Consider the following 17,304-nt stretch of genomic DNA (forward strand, 5'->3'; position numbering starts at 1 on the left):
TAATTAAGGTTCCAAATAATTAATTTGGGGGTATTTAAAGGGAGATTATCCTGGGTAGAGCTGACCTTTAAAAGGACTGGGGCCTCCCTGCATTCAGAGATCCTCCTTGCTGACTTGATAAATTGGGCAGTCTGTTTAGGGTGCCATGGCAAACTACAGATGGCCTCTAGGAACCATGGCTGGCATCTCAGACCTGAGAACAGCTTCCAGCTGACAGCCAGCAACAAGTTGGGACGTTCAGTCATAAAACCACAAGGAAATGAACTCTGCCACAACCTGAATACGTATGGAAGAAGAGTCATCCCCATCCAGCCTCCAGATGAAGATGCAACCTAGCCAGCACTTTGAGCAGAGAACCCAGCTAAGCTAAACCTGGATCCCTGATGCATAGAAACGGAGGGATAATAAATGTGCACTGTTTTAAGCCACTAAGTTTGTGGTCATTCGCTACATAGCAGGAAAAATTAAAAAGCCTATATAGTCTTTGCTATAATTCTCTCCCAAATATTTCATCTTCTAGTTTCTAAGTGTCCCCCAGATTCATGTTATTAAAGAGTCACCAAAAAATTTAAGATATCTGAGCCAGCGCTGCACAACAAGGAAGAATGCATTCAGCAATCAGAAACCTTGGGAAATTTTCAGAAGGTCAAAAATATAAAGTTTAGGGAGTATCTGCTGTGGCATAGTGGGTTAATGATCTGGTTGCTGCAGCTGTGCTGCAGCTCGGATTCAGTCCCTGGCCTGGGAACTTCCATATGCTGTAGGTGCAGCCAAAAAAAAGAAAAAATATATATATATGTATGTGTGCGTATATGTGCATATATATATATATGCAAGTATATATATATACTTTTTTAAATTAACAGCTGGCAACAGAATTCTTCGTGAGGAAATTATTTTTAAAATTGCTTTGGTTAACTATTTGGGTGAAGGTGGATGCTTAGGTGATAAACTAGCAAAAGAATTTAAAGACAGTTAAATTGTTCTGCATTTCAGGAATTTAATTTAATTGATGAAGAATGAAGACAGGAAGGGAACTTTGAAGAACAGGGATAACTAATATCCGCACGCAGGAAGGTGAGCGGATCCATCAACTAAACTAATTCATAGGAAACTGAAAGAAGGCCCTAGAGTTGCTCATGGGACTCTCTGCCTTTTCCCACCTAATGGAATTTTCAGAAATCTTAAAAGACAGCAGTGCATGCATGCCCGACTAGTTTCGAAATGGAGAATTAAACCAATCTAATCCAAATCTTAAGTGTCTTGGGTTTACATTGAGAAGGAAGCCAAGCAGTACCCATCAGAATTTGATTTAACGTGTTAAATGGATGAAAGTGGAACACTTCCTTTTTGTTATGAAATTGTGTTTCGATGCTTTTGCAGAACAGTATGCTTCCATGTTTAAAATCCAAACAAAATAAGATCACTTCAAAGGCACACTCTCACCCTGTCTACCTCCACCCCATTCTCTCTTGCTCCATTTGTAACCATTTTCATTGATTCATTGCTATCGTTTCAGTATTGCTTTATGCAAAATTTCATAAATATTCTCCTTCCCCTTCTTTCTTACAAAAAAGCAGACCTTAACGACTCATCCTGTTTTTTGTTTTGTCTTTTTGTTTTTGTTTGTTTGTTTTTCTTTTTAGGGCTGCAACCAAGACGTATGGAAGTTCCCAGGCTAAGGGTCAAATCAGAGCTGCAGCTAAAGGCAGATCTGAGCTGCCTCTGTGACCTATGCTGAAGCTTGCAGCACTGCTGGATCCTTAATGCACTGAGTAAGGCTGGGAATCAAATCCACATCCTCATGGAGACTGTGTCGGGTTCTTAACCCGCTGCATCACAACAGGTATTCCCCCTTCTTGTTTTTCTATTTAAAACAATAGAGCTTAAATATCTCTCCATATCAGTGCACAGATTTCTTCCTCATTCCTTTTTTATAACTCATTGTGTACACAGAGGTATCACAGTTCATTTAACTTGTTTCTTCCTGAGAGGCATCTGGCTTTTTTCTAAGCTTTTGCTATTATAAACATCATCACACAGCACAACCCTGTTCGTGTGTCATTTTTAAACACACGCAGGTGAACCCATAGGCTAGGTCCCAAAAGTAGGACTGCTGGGTTAAAGGACTAAGGTACCTGGACAAAGGCAATAGCAACATCACCAGACTTCTATCCATAAGGGTCGTACCATTCTGTATTCTAACATTTGAGTGCCTATTTCTTTCTCTTTTTTAATTTTTTTATTTTTAGGGCCACACTTGTGGATGTTTCCAGGCTAGGGACTGAATCAGAGCTACAGCTGCTGGCCTATGCCACAGCCACAGCCACACCAGATCCACATCTGCAACCCACACCATAGCTCATGGCAATGCCGGATCCCCAACCCAATGAGTGAGGCCAGGGATCGAACCCGCATCCTCATGGATACCAGTTGGGTTACTGCTGAGCCACAACGGGAACTCCTGAGTGCCTATTTCCTCACAGCCTCAAAAGAGAGTGTGTTGTTAAATTTCTGGATTTCCCCCAAAACTGACAGGTAAGACATATCTCACTAATTTGCACTTTTCTTAAAAGTAAGGTTGAGCACCTTTTCTTATGTTTGGGAGTCATTTGCATTTCTTTTTCTGTGAACTATATTTTCATATCCTTTGGCCCAAAATTGGACACTTTTTGTTTTGACCAGTTCCACAAAAATTGAAAATAATAGGCTGCGAGCACTCCCATTTTCTAAAGTAAGGATTTCAAATGGTGTTGGGACGCTTAGCCCAACATCCAGAATATAAAGTCGTTTAAAATGAAAAAGGCCAAAGAAAATAGTTCTTTGGGGAAAGACGCCGGTATGCCGAACATTCCTATCCACCCCCGTGGTATGGGTGGGAGGGACCTTCTTCAGTGCAAACCTGGAAAGAGGAGCTTCAGGGGTCCTCCAAAACTTCAGAGGACACCTGGCCTGGTGTCTGATTCCAAGGATAAGACACCCAAAGTCAAGACGCTGAGGCTGTCAGGCCAGCAGCAGGTGGAAACAGTCGGAGCTACACTGAAATGGAGCGGAAGCTACACCTCCAGTAAGGGAAGACAAAGTGTCTAAGGGGCAGAAGACCAAAGTCTGTGTTCGGAGCTCTCTGAGATGGTGCAGCAACCCCACATCTGGCATGGCAAGGATCTGTGAGTCCCTGTGAATCAACTAGATACCCAGGAAAGTAACTGAGCTGGAGGAGCCATCTTTTTTTTTTTTTTTTTTTTTTTTTTGTCTTTTGAGGGCTGCATCTGTGGCATATGGAAGTTCCCAGGCTAGAGGTCGAATTGGAGCTGTAGTTGCCAGCCTGCACCACAGCCACAGCAACACGGGATCTGCATCACGTCTTCGACCTACACCACAGCTCACAGCACAGCTCCTTAACCTACTGAGCGAGGCCAGGGATGCAACCTGCGTCCTCATGGATGTTAGTCAGATTTGTTTCTGCTGCGCCACAATGGGGACTCCTGGAGGAGCCATCCGGATGTGACATTTCCCATAAAAGGGGGATCACGGGGGCAAGAGAACTCCAGCAATGCCAGCAGGAAGAGTCTGTGCGATGCACTTTCCAGGGCAGGAGCTAAGGTAAGGATTCAAGAGTTCAAGATAACAAGATAGAACATACCTAGATGTACACCACAAAAAAATAAGCATGAACTCCCCTGAATGTTGAAAACCAGATCGGGACATACATCCACGTTAAAGGAAGACACGTATCGTGGGATCTAAAATATGACACAAATGAACTCATCTACCAAAGAGAAATCGCCGCATAGACATAGAGGACAGATGTGTGGTTGCCAAGGGGGAGGGGGTTGGAGGAGGGATGGACTGGGAGGGTGGAGTTAGCAGAGGTAAGCAATTATATGCGGAGAGGATAAATAACAAGGTCCTACCATATAACACGGAGAACTACATTCAATACCCTGTGACAAACCGTAATGGAAACACCATTTTTTATAAAAGAGTATATAGGAATTCCCTGGTAGCCTAGTGGCTACGGATCTGGACTTGTCACTGATGTGGCTTGGGTCACTGCTGTGGTGCAGGTTCAATTCTTGGCTGGAGAACTTCTGCATGCCTCACGTGCAGCCAAAAAAAAAAAAAAAAAGTGTATCTATGCATATGTATAATTGTATCACTTTGCTGTATAGCTATTAACACAACATGGTAAATCAACTATGCTTCAATAGAAAATAAAAATAAAGAAAGAAGGTCCCATTGTGGCTCAGTGGTAACAAACTCAACCAGTATCCATGAGGTTGCGGGTTCGATCCCTGGCCTCGTTCAGTGGGTTAAGGATCGGCAGTTGCCATCGCAGATGCGGCTCAGATCCTACGTTGCTGTGGCTGTGGCGTAGGCTGGCAGCTGTAGCTCCGATTCAACCTGTAGCTTGGGAATTTCCATATGCCGCAGGTGTGGCCATAAAAAGCAAAAAAAAAGATAAAAAGTAGAAACACATATCACGTTCTAGGATAGGAGCACTTTTTAATTAATACATCCCCAAGAAAACTATAAAGATTTTTTGGGGGAAGCTTGACCAATTCATCCTTTAGTTTATGTATAATAAATATGTATATCTGAATAAATACATAGTAAAACCTAAGAATTCACCGAGAAAGAGTGGTAACTTACTTTTACCTGGTAGTAAAAAAAAAAAAAAAAAAAAAAAAAAAAAAAAAACCTTTTTAAACTTACAGCAGGTGGCATGGAGCCAAAGGAAAAAAGGAAAAAACCAATGCATTTGACTATATAAAGTTTTCATGTGGCAACGTATGACACAAACAAGGCCTAAAGGGAAATGATAAGGTAGAAAATTTGTTTACAAAATATATGACTGGGAGTTCCCATTGTGGCACAGTGGAAACGAATCTGACTAGGAACCATGAGGTTGTGGGTTCGATCCCTGGCCTTGCTCAGTGGGTTAAGGACCTGGCGTTGCTGTGAGCTGTGGTGTAGGTCACAGATGTGGCTCAGATCCCGTGTTGCTATGGCTGTGGTGTAGGCCAGCATCTATAGCTCCTATTTGACCCCTAGCCTGGGGACTTTCATATGCTGAGGGTAAGGCCCTAAAAGGCAACAACAACAAAAAAAATGTGACAGCTAGGAGTGAAAATTACTATAACACAAAAAGCTTTTTCATATCAATGTAAGACATGCCAAGTACTAAGAAAAACGGCAATTCACCAAAAACAGAATTACAAATGGCCAACTGGCGGGCCAAATAGAGAAATGCACACTAAACACTGAAAAGTCATTTTTCACCTGCCAGATTAATCAAGATTAAAGATCTCAACAAGCCCAGCAGTGCTGAGGCTTCCTACCTGTGACAGCATAAACTGATAAACTGGCATAAACTTTCTGTGAGATTCCTCTGACATTATGTAGAAAATCTAGAATCATATAGTTTTCATCTCAACAGCTTCGCATCTAGGAATTTAGCCTAAGTGATAATTGCATACAATTATACAGATGTGTACACGGAGAATAAACTTCTGGAAACACGCAAAAGGCACAATGCACAATAGAGTACTGGTTAAATAAATTGTGATGCAAACTTTTAATGCTGTCTTTTTTTTTTTTTTATCTTTTTAGAGCCACACCCACTGCATATGGAGGTTCCCAGGCTAGGGGTCTAATCGGAGCTGTAGCCACCGGCCTATGCCACAGCCACAGCCATGCCAGATCCGAGCCGTATCTGCGACCTACACCACAGCTCACGGCAAAGCCAGATCCTCAACCCACTGAGCGAGGCCAGGGATCAAATCTGCAACCTCAGGGTTCCTAGTCGGATTCGTTTCCACTGCGCCACAACGGGAACTCCTAATGCTGTCATTACTGACATGAAGAATGTGTCCAAGGTAGGTTGATGGATGAAAAGAAATGTGTTACAAACTACATGCCTAGTGGGACCCCGTTTTGGTAACCCTGAGTTGTGCCCCAAAAGTATGGATATGGACACACACACACAAAATCACTCATTCATTCTCTTTCTCTCCCACCTAATACAATGGGTATACACTGCCCTTTTAATTGATTTGGCTCACCGCATCGCCTACCCGCAATTGGGCACGGAAAAGCCATGCCAAAACTGGGCACTTAAGTTTAACCAGCAATGGCTGTGGTGGACAAAAGGTCCTCAAAACACTTGTGACTGCTACTACCACGGGTTCTCTCTTTGTTAGAGAATGGAAAAATAAAAGGTTAAGAAAATCAGAATATGAGATTAGCAATAAAAAGGGAGCATTGAGAATTGTTTTTTTTTACTTCCTTTAAAATCAATTTAAATATTAACTTTATTCCAAGCTACTGTGGTATTTCAAGATAAATACTTCTGCTCTGGTCTTAATCTTAAGGGCCCAGCTGCAATTTTAGGTCTGGAGTCATGGACAGATTACACTTATTTTCCCTAATTAACCTCCATCTATTTGGGTTGTCTGTGGCTCTTTCTAGAAGTGATGGGGGAAGGTACATTACCGTGAAAAAAGAAGTATAAAAAGACAGAGGTGCTGGAAGAATAAATGCGATGCTTTAAAATATATATAATTTGGAAAAGTAAAGGCCTGACTCTCCTAAGAACCAAAAGAATCCTGTCAAATCCCAGGAATGAGAACTGAACTTGCAGGCAAAATACTTGGCCCCATCATTTAAGTTACGTATCTTTCTGGGAGTTCCCATCGTGGCTCAGTGGTAACAAACCCGACTAGGATCCATGAGGATGCAGGTTGAATCCCTGGCCTCACTCAGTGGGTTAAGGATCTGGCATTGCCAGGAGCTGTGGTACATAGCTCGGATCCTGCATTGCTATGGCTATGGTGCAGGCCAGCAGTTGCAGCTCTGATTCGACCCCTAGCCTGGGACTTTCCATATGCTGTGGGCGCGGCCCTAAAAAAAAAAGGAAAAATAAAGTTATGTATCTGTCTGAACCCATCTCTCCATTCTAAAATAGGGAAATGACAACCCCTAAACTTCCCATCACACAGAACAACCATAAGGATGGAATGAAAGAACAAATATAAATGAAAACTATGGTGGAGATTTTTAAAAAAGAAATCCACCAGGGAACAATCTGCCCCATATCTGGACAACCTCCCAGTTTGGTTCCCTATTCTAGAAGGGAGCTCAAGACCAGATCTTAGACTCACCTCTTCACACTGTCCCCAAGACAGTTAATTAGGAAAAGGTCCATCCTCCACCACCACCTGAGGCTCTAGCTTTATTTAGCAGCACTCAAAACCCAACTTCAAATGCTGCCTGATCAGTCCTTCAACAGAGGTACCCTGCCTGCTCCTAGGGAGACCCACTATTGGTCTCCAGAGATGCTCTCCCTGCCTTAACCAGGAATCCACTTGGAAAAGAAAAAGAACAGCATTGAGGTCAAGCTACTGGGCAACTTCACAGAACTTAAAGCTGCCTTCATGTGCATAAGAAAACAAACAGAAAAGAAATGCAGGAAAATGGTGCAAATGCTCAGCACCTGCTTCTGTTAAGTACTAACAGTTCAAAGTTTAAAAAAAAAAAATTGAAAGGAGTTCCCTCTGTGGTGTAGTGGTTAAGAACCCATCTGCAGCAGCTCAGGTCAATATGGAGCTGCGGATCCAATCCCCAGCCCGGCGCTGGCATTGCAGCATTTGTGGCATAGGTCACAACTATGGCTGAGATTTGATCCATACGCTACAGGTGTGGCCATAAAAAAAAAAAATTTTTAATAAAAAAACACTGTATAACTCTGTGTTATAACTTGGACCATTTAGAGAAAGGGACAAGTTTATGTTTTGCTATTTCAGAACTCATTCATGAACTGTTTTTACACTTCTGCATATACCCAGAAATATACTTTATTAATATTTAGTCAATTATTTTAACCAAAAACTTTTGATACCAAGCAAATGGGATTTCTTCCTTTCAATGACAATTATGCTAACTTTTGGAGAGAAGCTATAGCTTCTTTGGTAATTAATTTTAAAACTGGAAATTAGGGGAACTAGAGAAACATAGTGTTTATAGAACCAGGAAAAACTATAATAAGGGGCAGAGGCTCACATTCTCTCTTTGGACAGAGGAGGTTTTGAGGAAAATCCTTACTCATCAAAGACTCTACCCAATACTAAGCACAATAATTTGTAATGATTCTAAATTTATTTATTCTTTTTTATTTTTTTTATTTTTGTCTTTATAGGGCCGCACCCATGACATATGGATGTTCCCAGGCTAGGGGGTCTAATTGGAGCTGTACCCGCCAGCCTACACCACAGCCACAGCAACGCGGGATCCTTAACCCACCAAGTGAGGCCAGGGATCGAACCCGCAACCTCATGGTTCCTAGTCAGATTCATTTCTGCTGCACCACAACAGGAACTCCCATGATTCTAAATTTAATTTAAAAAAAAAAAACAGTATGGAGGCACCTCAGAAAACTAAATATAGATCTACCATGTGATCCAGCAATCCCACTCCTGGGCATACATTTAGGCAAAACTTTCATTGTAAAAGATACATGCACCCCTATGTTCACTGTAGCACTATTAGCAATAGCCAAGCCATGGAAACAATGCCATTTGCAGTAACATGGATGGAAGTAGAGATTCTCGTACTAAGTGAAGTAAGTCAGAAAGAGGAAGACAGATACCTTATGATATCCCTTATATGTGGAATCTAAACTATGGCACAAAAGAACCTATCGAGAGAACAGAAAAAAACTCATGGACATACAGAACAGACTCGTGGTTGCCAGGGGTAAGGGGGAGGAAGTGAGATAGACTGGGAGTTTGGGGTTAGTAGATTTGCAAACTATTACATTTAGAATGGATAAGCAACGAGGTCCTGCTGTATATCCAGTCAGTTGTGATAGAACATGATAGAAGATAATATGAGAAAAAGAATGTGTGTGTGTGTGTATATATATATATACACACACATATATATAACTGGGTCATTTTGCTGTACAGCAGAAATTGATAGCACATTGTAAATCAACTATAATAAAAAATTAAAAATAAAAAATTAATTCAAGAGCAGTGAAAACAGTATGAGTTTGAATTGTTGCACATGAACATTAAAGGTAGAAAGCTCTTTGTATAAGTCCATTGAAAGTTCTACCCAATAATTCATCGAAGACGACAGCAGGAAGGGTTCCATGTGTTGATCCTGAGTTGTAGTCTGAGTTGGGACCTCAGAGGACAGAGGACAGCTATTCTTAATCTGCCTAGTATTGGTGAGGGGCAGGGCTGCCACCTGCCCTCGAATGCCCAAGCGTCAGTATATCACTTCCCTGTCTCTGACTCTTCCCAGTTGAGAGGATTTGCCTTGGGCCAGATCCCCCAGGGATGGGCAGCTTCATGGAGCATCTCCTCCTCCTGTGCCTACTGTTCCTCATGTCTCCTCATCTGCCCACAAGCCCAGGCTGCTCAGATCCACCCCTCACCAATGCCCAGTGAGTCCACGGAGAACATGCCAGCCCACCATGTTGGAAAGACGGTCCCTTTTCCTCCACACTGTGCTGCTGCCAAGTCCAGGACCACATTCATAGATGCTGCACCCTGAGCTATGCACTATCACTGCCCCCCCACCTCCACCTGTTCTCTATTCTCTAGGCCTAAGAGGGAGGGAGAAGGCAGAGGAGGACACCACTGTCACTTAGAGAAGCCCCAAGCCCCAGTCCTTCTTCTCCCTTCATTCCCTGGCTTAGCCTTGGAGCTACGCTGTTGGTTAGGGAGGAAAGTTCATGAACACTGATTCAGGCTTGAAAAATCAAAGCGAATCCATTCCACCTGTACATTCCACATATTGACAGTGGGCCCCGGGACTGCATACAGCTAACATGTCATGGTTCATGATAAAGGAACAGTCATAATTCCTGGTGTTGTAGATAAAAGGGACCATTGTGTCACCCACATTGTTCCCCTCCCCTGTCAACTCACAGACTCTGGTCATGGGCTTCATATTGTTGCAACACAAGGATACCGCACAACCCCCAAATCCAAAGGGAGGCACAGAGCATCTTTAGGAGATGCTCAGGAATTAAAAAAAAAAAAAAAAAAAAGTAGCCTAGGCTGCTATAAACATTCATGTGAGAAAAAAAAAATGTTAGTTTACTAACAAAACATTTCCACTGGAATGAAGACTCCTGGCTTTTGAATGCATATAAGACAAACAGAGCTGTATCAAAGCAACGCTGCCTAACAGACACTGCAGGGAATTTACCCGAGTGGCCAGACGCGCATACTTTCTAATTACTGCATCCACTAACTGTAGGAAAAGGGCTTCTAAAGGGTTTGTCATGTTTGTCTATATCAATGATCTCTCTCCTTTTCAATGACTTCCTTCATAATGTCAAATTCTAGCCCACAGTTAAGTCTCTCTCGTTACTTATGGTAAAAGAATGGATTCTGAATTAAGGCCAGAGATGTTACAGAGGAAGATGTGGGACTCTTGCATTCAGCACCTAGAGGAGCCGAGGCTCAGGCATCACTCAGAGGAGAACAGTGACCCAGCCCCTGTGACCCGTAGCCCGGAGTCCATATGACGTTGTTTATCAAGGTTCTCAAGTCCATGGAAACGGAACTGGTCAGGTAGCAGGGCAGACAACAGCGACTCCTGAGTGTCCTCTTTGAGGGACATTCCAAAGAGACAGTCACCGGCTTGAATCTGGAAGGGAGGCCAGCCTGGGAGTAGAGAAAGGTGCAGGCCCGCACACACACACACACACGCACGCACACACACACGCACACGCACACACACATGCTCGGGGCCTCTGTGCAGGCACCTGAGAAGCTGTCGGAACATCTACCCCAGCAGCAGTGCATCCTCTTCACGCCACACCCATCCTCGATCTAGACATGGAGGAGGCAAAGAGAGCTTGCTGACACACTTTGTTTCCTGTGCGCATCCCTACGGGCAGCTCGTGCATCCTTCCTGGGAAGCAGCACAGGAGATCAGCCATCACTCAGTGAGCGGCCAGGGCGCCATCACTGACCTTGCCCCTTTACGGGGACTGGGGAACAGTCCCCTCCCCCTGAATGCAGCCTTACTCCTGCCTTCCACCCTCTGAGTATCCGCTGAGCCCGGGACAGCCTCCCCCCATCTCCCCTTTGACCCTCCTCCACCGCAGCTGTTCTTCCGGATTCCAACCCCATCCTCCCTCCATTCCACTCATTTCTCAAAAATGACAGTCTCACATACCACACTGCTGAGAAGGAGAGGAATGCGAGAACAATCACAGCAGCCATGGAGCCCAGCCCAACGCCCACCACCTGCTGCAGCGTCAGTGATGAATCTGCGGGACAAAAACCACATGCTGAACCCATGGCACACCGAATCCCGGCCCAACCAGGAGGGGCAGACCCACCCGTGCACACTCTGTTGTAACCAGAGCTTGGCCCCAGTGAACAAACCATTCCAACCATGCCCAGAGTGCCCCAGTGCCCCAAGCTGGCCCTGAGGACAAGGGCCTCAGGAAAACACCATTCCGTGGCATTTCTGAAAAGGAAGCGTAAAACCCGGATACATTTGAGTTGCAAAGGTTAAAAGCCGATCTTGTTGAGCACCCCAATGCGGCACACTGTGGGGCGGGGGGGTGTGTGTGCTGGTCCTCTCTCATGTCAATCACACGTGATAGATTTTAATGTTTCTTTTGCATTGGGGAAGATATCCTTCTGATATCATATAGATTTTTCTCCAAAAATGATAGTTAGCTCCAGTGGTCAAATATAGTCAGCAAATCCTCTGCTGGGTAGAGTCATCTGTCATGTTCCCTACACATCAACAAGGGATGCTGGCCGCTCTGAGGATAAAATATGAAACTGATGTAAAAGCTCTTTGAGGAGTTCTCCTCATGGCTCAGTGGTTCACGAATCTGACAAGGAACCGTGAGGTGGCGGGTTTGATCCCTGGCTTCGCTCAGTGGGTTAAGAGCGGGCATTGCCGTGAGCTGTGGTGAAGGTTGCAGACACGGCTCTGATCTGGTGTTGCTGTGGCTGTGGTGTAGGCCGGCGGCTATAGCTCCAATTAGACCCCTAGCCTGGGAACCTCCATATGCTGCATATGTGGCCCTAAAAAGCAAAATAAATAAAGTGTTGTCAAGAGACTTTTTAGAAAAATACAGCTTCTGTTGTTTGGCTGCTTTTGGTATTCAGGAGAAAAGAGCATTGGCATTTTAAGAAGCCATGTTGTAAAATGGGAAGAGGAGTTGTGGTTAAACTAGAAATTAGTAAAGAAAAAATTAGAGGACTGACTTAAATTATTAGATATTAAAACAGTGCAGCAACAGGAGTTCCCTGGCAGCCCAGCAGTTAAGGATCTGGTGTTGTCACTGCTGTGTTTGGGTCACTGCTGTGGTGCAACTCGATCCCTGGCCTAGGGAACGTCTGCATGCTGTGGGCACAGCCAAAAATAAATAAATAGAAGTAAAAATAAAACAAGGCAGTATCAGCAGAGGAATGAATACAATGGAATAAAACAGAAAGCCCAGAAACACACCCAAGTGTATAAAATAATTTCAAGGCTTGAATACTGGAGTCAGGTAGTCCAAGGCTATATTTGAACCCCATCACCGCCCAATTGTATGAACTTGGATGAGTTATTCAGCCATCCTGTGCCCCAGTTTCCCCCTGAGGGGTGGTATAATATCACCTTATAAGGCTATTGTCAGAAATAAATGAGCTACGACACGTTAAAACTGTGCCTGGCACACAGTAAGCAATTGGCCAGTGACAGCTACTGTTAAACATTACTGTTTTGTTACTGTTTCAGATCACTGTGGAAATGTTATGTTATTCATAACACTATCCGTAACTAGCGTTGAGAAAATTGGCGAATCATTTAGAATAAAGTAATTTCGATCATTAGAGTTTATGCCAATATAAAAATCCAGATGGATGAAAGACTGAAGCTGAAACCTTAAAGAATTGGAACAAAATGCAAGGGAATATTCATCTAATATTAAAGCAGGTAGGAATTTTCTAAGCATATTTATTAAAGCAGAAACCTTAAAATAAGAAAATGAGAGATGTGACCATATTTTTTAAAAAGCATATTCCTCTGTACACCAAAAACGACCAGGAGGAAGCTTTAAGGGCAAATGGAGAACTGGGTAAAATAATGAGGATAATTAATAAGCAAGGGGTTAACCTATAGTGTTACAAGTTAATGAGGAAAAGTCTAATACCCCAATAGCAAAGTGAGCAGAGTCTATCAAAAGGTACATCACTAATAAAAACATGATTACAGGTGCTTGACAAACCTTTGATCAACTGCTCTCTCTCTTAGTGGTAAAAATGCAAGTTAAAACATTGAGAAGCCATTTTGTGTACTAAATTCCCCAGTTTTTTTGTTTGTTTGTTTGAAGAGAGGATGTATCACTGGATTCGGTGGAAAGAAGCTGGTACTTTCCTAACCAGCTCATTTCATCCAGTCTACCCAGTGTTCCTCTACACTTTAGCCATCAATGTTTTCTCTGCATTTTTTCCTCTATAGTTTCACCTTCTACATAATTTGAATCATTGATTGATAAAGACGGTGAGCTAAAGATAACTGTGGACACTAACCCACATTCTGCATGTTCCTGGATTTGGCATCCATTCGTTAATAAGTTACATAGGAACAAGCTGTTTCTAAGCGCACACACAGCTGTCCTCTCCCCACACGGTACACAGGGCATTGCTAAGTATTGGCTGAAGTCAGAATCCATTGTGCTGGCCACTTTCCCCTACCAATTAGCGACTCTGTACCAGAAAAAAAAGAAGAGCAGTCTCGCCTAATCTGCTGGGAACTGCAGCTTCTTCTCCCAGGTACACACAGAGCCATCTCTTGAAGATCGTGCCTGGCCTTGACTTCAAGTTATCAGCATCCTCGCTTTGCAAAATCTATCTCCTTTACGCAAAGTTCCATGTTCTTTGCTCATCCCCAGTCTTCATCAAGATTTCTCAAAGATCAGGAGTAACCATGATGGCTCAGGGGTAATGTACCCAGCTAGTATCTATGAGGACCCGAGTTTGATCCCTGGCTTTGCTCAGTGGGTTAAGGATCCAGTGTTGCCATGAGCTGTGGTGTAGGATGCAGACATGGCTCAGATCCCACATTGCTGTGGCTGTGGCATGGGCTGGCAGCTACAGCTCCAATTCACCTCTTAGCCTGGGAACACTCAGAGGTCATGAGTGTGGCCCTAAAAAGACACACACAAAAAAGATTTCTCAAAGATCATTTGCAGTGGTTTATCCATCTCATTTGCAAATTGTATGAACCTTCTAGAATGTTCTTATCAGGTCAGAAACCTACAACTTACAGAGGGCAGTTAGTGTTTTGCTTGCTTTCCAATGTCCCCTCACAAACAGGAGAGAAGCCAAGGTAAGAGTTGAGGAACTTGACTTCCTCTTGACTATCCACTCACAGGCCCTCTTTCACCCTGAGCAGGAAGCCCAACTATTCCCTTACTCTAGAGGTAAGTACTCAGAGTGTTTTTAATTCATTCTGCAAAACACAACCTGGCTTGTAGCTCCAGGCACAATTCTTGCTGTAGAACAGCTTCTGGTTATACACTCTTTTTCTGCTTTGCATATATACCCTGTGGACATGAGTCGATCCAATCAAGAGAACTCATGGTGTAGCCACATGCTTCTTTAGGGACTTCCCACATTAATTCCTGACTGAGAAAACTTACAACCGGCCAAGGTGAATTACACTGATTAGAGCTTTGCCACACCCTCTGCTTACCCTCCCTTCCGTGGTCTCATGCCATGAAACCATACTTATTTTTCTTCTAAATCATTTATCGAATTTTTTTTTTTTTTTTTTTTAAGAAACTGGAGTGAATCATGTGTTATTTCCCAGAGTCTCAGTGACTCATTCTTAATGCAAGTAAATCCATGTGGCTTAAACTCCACTAGTCTCTGTAGGGTGGCTCCTTGAAGAGCTATTGTGCTCAGGAGTGAAAGAGCTTCCGGGTCCTTATCTTTAACCCCTTCACGAATGCAAATATTACAGGTGCTGCAGAGCCAGTTAGAAAGGCCCCACCTGTCCTCTCAGATCTTGTGACAGCGGGGGACTTCCTCTGGCTGTATCCAAAGAGCTAGCACACCAGTTTGAATGGAGAAGAATGAGAGGGTTAATCAGAAGCATACACTGGGGTCCAAGTGATGCCTTAGAAACCAGACTAAGAGTACTGGTGGCTCTGGAGGGACTGGCAGGGGAATCATGAAGTCAGGGCTGCACTTGAGAAACATGTCCAGTGTCCCCTCGTGACTCAGTGGGATAAGAATCCAGCACTGTCACTGCTGTGGCTCTGGTTACAGCTGTGGCGCGGGTTCAACCCCTGGCCTGGGAACTTTCACACGCTGTGGGAAGACCACGTCCAGAGGCCATGTTGGCCGGAGTGAAGAGGGATGCCCTGAACGCTGCCATGGGAGATAAGGGGGCTGACCAGCTGTCCGTGCTACAGATAAAGGCCTCTGCTCAGGGAGTGAACACAGAAATGAAAATTAGAGAGGCCTGCCCAAGAGCAAGATGTGGGCTAAAAGGGAAGGAGTCACTAATGACTCAGAGGTTTCATGCCTGTGATTAACGAATGTTTCCTGACGGGAGTTTATCATCATCTCACGGATAGCAAATGACCTCGCTCTGTGGACTCAAAAAAGCACACACTCGTGGTACCTTGTGGCTGGAAGGGATCACAGTGATCCTGGAGGGAGGCAGTAGAGAACCAGCCAAGTGAAATATAATTTCCAAGACCCTCGGCTGATTAGCAGTAGGACTCGGGCAGGGAAGCCCAGGCCTCTGCATTTCCCATCAAACCGACGGCCTGCTGGCTCCCTGGTCGCGATGACACAGCTCTGTGGGGGGCAAATGTGCAAAAGGTTGGAATAGCACGATTCGTCAGCACGCAAGGACAAGCATGGGGCTGCTCCTTGGCACGAGTGACCCGAAACAACTTCAGGACTCATTTGGATCCTACTTCTGCCCAAATTACTTTCTGAAAGGCAGACTCCGACATTTTTGCCAAAGGAGACGGCCAGGTGAGCACACAACCCAGGTGAATTTTGTACACAGATGCATATATACTAGAACTGCCTTCGGAATTCCAATGGAACACTGGGTTTTCTATTATCTCAGAGCTTTCCAGCAGCTTGAATTCAGAAGGTTCAAACTCTCTTTCACTAGGAGGGGGGAAAGGCACCGCCAAAAGCCACTTGGATATGTCCACAGCAAAGTCCTTCCTGTGAACTTAATCACAGACTGTAGTCCGCCCCTGGGCCATTTCTTCTACCCAATTTGAGTTTGTTAATCAGACCAAACAGCTGCTGAAGCAGTGGGTTCTGGAAGCTATTGTTTCTGTGCCTCTCCAGGATGCTTGCACCTCTCCATTCTTCTGATAAAAGCACCTCTTTTCCCTGTGGGAACTCCATGTCCGCCCTTCAAGCTTTTGGGAATGGACTGGCAGAAAAATTTCCAAGTGTCAGATGGGTGACTGTTTCTTGCGGTCATCAGTCAGTTCCAAGAAAGGAAGCCTAGCCGATCTGTATGCAGACACGCAACAGCACCCATCTTCGTGGGAGAGGCCCTCACTTACTGTGCTGCGTGAAATACGTCAGAGAAAAACATAGACTGTACGACCTCCCTTGCATGTGGGATCTAAAAAAGCAGAATTCATAGAAATAGAGAGTCCAATGGTGGTTACTAGGGACTAACGGGTGAGGGAAATAGGCAGATGCTGATCAAAGTGTACAAACGTCCAGTCGTAATACAAACAGGTTCTGGGCAGCTAATGTACAGCGTGGTGACTAGAGTTAACGATACTGTACTGTATACTGAAAAGCTGCCAGGGGAGTAGATTGTCAACATTCACACATGCGCACATGTACTATATACAAAAACACATATCCATGTACCTTATGCGTATTACATATGCATGGGGAGTATGTGAGGAGATGGAAGGATGAATTAATCTTCCTGCGGCAGTCATGTTGCAATATACGTGTGAATCAAATCATCACGTGGTACCTCTTAAACTCACCCAACGTTACGTGTAAATTATTTTCTCAAAAACACCTGAGAGAGCGCGAGCACCGCGCTCCCCGCCGAGCGGTCTGCAATCCAAGATGGCTGACAGGCTGACAGGAACGCCCCTCGACCAGCTGAAAAGCCATGTTCCCTACCCTTGTTGAGGCTGGTGGGAGTAGAGATAAACAGCTGAGAAATGATGCTAGGGGATAAGCAAAGGAATGAAGGAAGCCTAGTTCTCCACATTGCTCCCAAACATTTCCTGCGAGGTACCCTCCCCTGACAGGGTAACAA

The 17,304-nt window shown here is 44.2% G+C and overlaps 1 protein-coding gene across 2 annotated transcripts in view; it reads right to left on the reverse strand.

Annotated features, from left to right (window-relative positions):
* SUSD1 (sushi domain containing 1) overlaps nucleotides 5,758–17,304 on the reverse strand; it is a 136,558-nt gene continuing 125,011 nt past the window's right edge. Inside the window, exons 15-16 of one of the 2 annotated variants that reach the window (XR_002337296.1) lie at nucleotides 11,200–11,293; nucleotides 5,758–10,850 (exon numbers count right to left, since the gene is read on the reverse strand). Coding sequence is in view for 1 of the 2 variants with exons in the window: in XM_005660331.3 (XP_005660388.1) it covers nucleotide 10,850; nucleotides 11,200–11,293 (95 nt within the window). In the remaining variant the exon portion in view is untranslated. The remainder of the gene's footprint in view (nucleotides 10,851–11,199; nucleotides 11,294–17,304) is intronic. The other variant, XM_005660331.3, reaches the window with a different exon arrangement.

The sequence above is a fragment of the Sus scrofa genome, chromosome 1 (genome assembly GCF_000003025.6).
Source record: "Sus scrofa isolate TJ Tabasco breed Duroc chromosome 1, Sscrofa11.1, whole genome shotgun sequence".
Classification (NCBI taxonomy): Eukaryota; Metazoa; Chordata; class Mammalia; order Artiodactyla; family Suidae; genus Sus; species Sus scrofa.